The following is a 3388-nucleotide window of genomic DNA, read 5'->3' as shown; positions in this document are numbered from 1 at the left end:
CCATGTAAATATAGCTCTTGTCATGTATCCCTAGCAGTTACTCCGTGATAAAATGGAGAAAATGGAAAGGGTGAAGACTTGAAGCTAGTGTAAGGTGTATCTGATTTTATTCAGGTTTGATTTTCTTTGCTGGACATCAGAATTTAATATGATCACTGTAAGTGCAAAAAGCCAAATAAAGACTTTAAAATATCAAATTCTCTTCGAATTATTTTGTGTATTTTTCGCATTGCAATAAAATTCCATTCAAACCAAATTTCGTCAAACCCCCCCCCCCCCCAAAAAAAACCATATATATATATATATATCTCATCCGTTTACCCCATGCCTTTACGGATCACCCGAACGACCTTCCCAAAATGGCCGTTCCGGTAAGATAATATTATGCACCACGTAATATCCGTCAAGGTCAGTTCCCGTCTGATCAGAAAACATGGCGTTGCTTCTAAGGTCAGTGCTGTTGTCTTATCTAACGTTTTCTGATTTCAGCTATAAAAGAGTTGTTCTCCCTAGATTTTGAAAACCGCACCATTAGCTCTTAGTTTGCCGCGAGTATCAACATAGCTAGCTGAATATATCAGTGTCTTATGTTATTGTTGTCAGTGGAAACTATGTGACTACTTAGCCAGCTGACCTGTGCAGATAACCGATATTAATATACGTATTAATACGGTGTGCCTTATCGGAAAATTAATCCCTTTGTGCTAGCTGGAGTAGTACCTTTCACTACTGAAGGCGTTTTAATGCTGCGTTTACAAAGGAGAGCCAAATGTCATAGAAGTGCGCGTTAGCCGCAGTGACAGCGCTCAACGTAAATTGACAGTTAATTTGTATTACTACATATCAAGCTACTAGCCTGTTTAGCATGCCGTTAATGGTAAAGAAATGGTGAGCTTCACCTACAAATGAATCTAAATAAGGCGTAACCGCTCTTAAGTAAATATTTGTTGATCTAGAAATTACATTAGTCTTGCTCCCCTGTGACACCGACATAAGTGTGAATTGTGCGTACTTTGGTCTGACACCCCTCAGCGTGGAACTTTGAGCGTGTTTTTGGGTACGCTGTCTCTATGATGAGCTAGAATTACACGAAAGATTGACGTTAAGAAGTGGTGTGTATTGTCAAGCGATGATTTCTGCTCTTCGGCTGAATCGGTTTGTTGAAGTCAAAATTCCGCCACAACGTCTAACGTCTTTAACCTCACTCGGAGAATATCGCACGTGATAAACGTGTTTCAAAAAAGTGCAGCGTAAAGATTTTAATCGCCGTGTCTCAGAGTTTGTTTTGGAAGGTTGGATTGAGTGAGAGTTTCAGTTTTGTCGTCTTTAAATGGTGAACAGTCTTGAAAGAGTGATTTTAATGACTAGTAGTACATTCGTTCTTTTCGCTCTTGCAGGACGGTGGCCCGGCAGGGTCTTTATTCATCGCGCTCACAGTTTGGCGTGCTCTACAGACAGTGAGTATCTCTGTCCATGTGTGTGTCTGCCAGTCTGTAACTTAACTGTCTGTCTGTCCGTCCATCCAAATAACCATCCATCAGTGTATTTTTGTCTGCACACCTCCTGTCTATCTCTAAGCCTGTCTGTCTGTGTGTCTGTTGGTCTTTCTTCAGCAGAAGCATGGATGTGGTCTTTTTAAGAGCTGTGACTTTGTTTCTGTACATGAAGTAGTTTTATCCTCATGATTAAACCCTTTGTTTTCTTCTTTTATTTCTCAGTGCTGTTCCCATGGGAACCACTGCGAAGGAGGAGATGAACAAGTTCTGGGCCAAAAATACACGACTTAACAGACCCATGTCACCCCATCTAACCATCTATAGGTAAAGAGAGTGGGTGTGTGTGTGTGTGTGTTTGGTCAGTGTGAATGAACACTTTTTGGGCAGTAAAGTCTCGCTCGTATGAAAATGAATGAACATATGTCCATAATCATGAAGCGTTTTATGCTGATGAGTCCAAAGCCTCTGCCGTCCTCTGTCTGTATTGGTCTGCTGAGGCAAATACGCTGGTCACAAACTGTGGCTGCTGATTGCTTGGTTGATTTGTTTCTTTTCCTCTTTCTTTTCCTGTGCACAGAGAAGTGCGTTCCACTCTGTTCTCTTAGTGTTCAAGTGACTGAGAAGCCTGTCACGTGGCCTTTTTTTGTTTGTTTTGTTTACAGGTGGTCTATCCCTATGATGATGTCCATCACCCACAGAGGAACAGGAGTCGGACTGAGTGCAGGTGACACACACACACACACACATACACATACACACACACACTCACACACACACACAGTCACACTTAAATGGCAAAATGCACAGTTAAACAACCTGTTGTGTCTGTGCACCTGTCTGTTTTCTCAGCAGGACACTGATTAGATCTCTCTCTCTCAGGTATCTCTGCCTTTGCCATCGCTGCTCTGGTGTTGCCAGGCGACTATCCCCAGTACCTGGACATGATCCACTCATGGTCCTTTGGCCCTGCCCTCATCACGGCCACCAAATTCGCCCTGGCCTTCCCTGTGGCGTACCACACCTACAACGGCATCCGCCATCTGGTACGCACACACACTCACACACACTCACACACACACACACCCAGGGCTAGGCCAACTCTACATTAATTAAATTGGCCCTATAGTACCCAGCATAACTACACACACACACACACACACACACACACACACACACACACACACACAGGGCTAGGCCAACTCTACATTAATTACATTGGCCCTATAGTACCCAGCATAGCTATACACACACACACACACACACAGGGCTAGGCCAACTCTACATTAATTAAATTGGCCCTATAGTACCCAGCATAACTATACACACACACACACACATAATACTATCACTACTACAGCTGAACACATTTAGCATAGAATTATTAGAGCAATATTAGTACCCATCACAAGATATCTAACACATCACTCATAAATTCACGACTCTCTCTCTCTCTCTCCCTCTCTCCCTCTCTCTCTCTCTCCCTCTCTCTCTCTCTCTCTCTCTCCCTCTCTCGCCCTCTCCCTCTTTCGCCCTCTCCCTCTCTCTCTCTCTCCCTCTCTCTTTCTCCCTCTCTCTCCCTCCCTCTCCCTCCCTCTCTCTCTCTCTCTCTCTCTCTCTCTCTCTCAGATTTGGGATGTGGGGAAGGGATTTAAGATTCCAGAGGTGTACCGTTCTGGTTATGTCGTCATTGCTCTGTCTGTGCTGACATCTGTGGCTCTGGCTGCTATCTGAGGCCTCGGGGGACAGTCCAGGAGACAGGGAGAACGAGACAGGGAGAGGGCTCAGGGAGAGAGATGTGGGGTTTTTTTTTTGTGTGTGTGTATATCTGTCTGTCCTACAGTCCATGTGACCCTATCACAGTCATACAATAAATTAAAAGTTTATCTAAAGGA

At 43.9% G+C, this 3388-nt stretch overlaps 1 protein-coding gene across 1 annotated transcript; it reads left to right on the top strand.

Annotated features, from left to right (window-relative positions):
- The first annotated feature begins 427 nt into the window (after positions 1–427).
- Positions 428–3388, top strand: sdhc (succinate dehydrogenase complex, subunit C, integral membrane protein). Its single transcript, XM_030774388.1, has 6 exons — positions 428–450; positions 1398–1457; positions 1719–1820; positions 2159–2220; positions 2376–2539; positions 3123–3388. Exons 1-6 carry the CDS (start codon positions 434–436, stop codon positions 3225–3227), a joined length of 510 nt encoding a protein of 169 aa, XP_030630248.1. The 5' UTR covers positions 428–433; the 3' UTR covers positions 3228–3388.

This window comes from Chanos chanos, chromosome 5, assembly GCF_902362185.1.
Source record: "Chanos chanos chromosome 5, fChaCha1.1, whole genome shotgun sequence".
In the NCBI taxonomy this organism is placed as follows: domain Eukaryota; kingdom Metazoa; phylum Chordata; class Actinopteri; order Gonorynchiformes; family Chanidae; genus Chanos; species Chanos chanos.
Note: the sequence above shows the minus strand (reverse complement) of the source record. Positions and strands in the feature narration are given on the sequence as shown.

What these genes read in the sequence shown, in the direction of transcription:
- sdhc (XM_030774388.1), top strand. An exon ending in CCCCATCTAACCATCTATAG is followed by an intron (nt 1,821 to 2,158) that starts GTAAAGAGAGTG and finishes TTTTGTTTACAG; the next exon opens with GTGGTCTATCCCTATGATGA. An exon ending in ACAACGGCATCCGCCATCTG is followed by an intron (nt 2,540 to 3,122) that starts GTACGCACACAC and finishes TCTCTCTCTCAG; the next exon opens with ATTTGGGATGTGGGGAAGGG.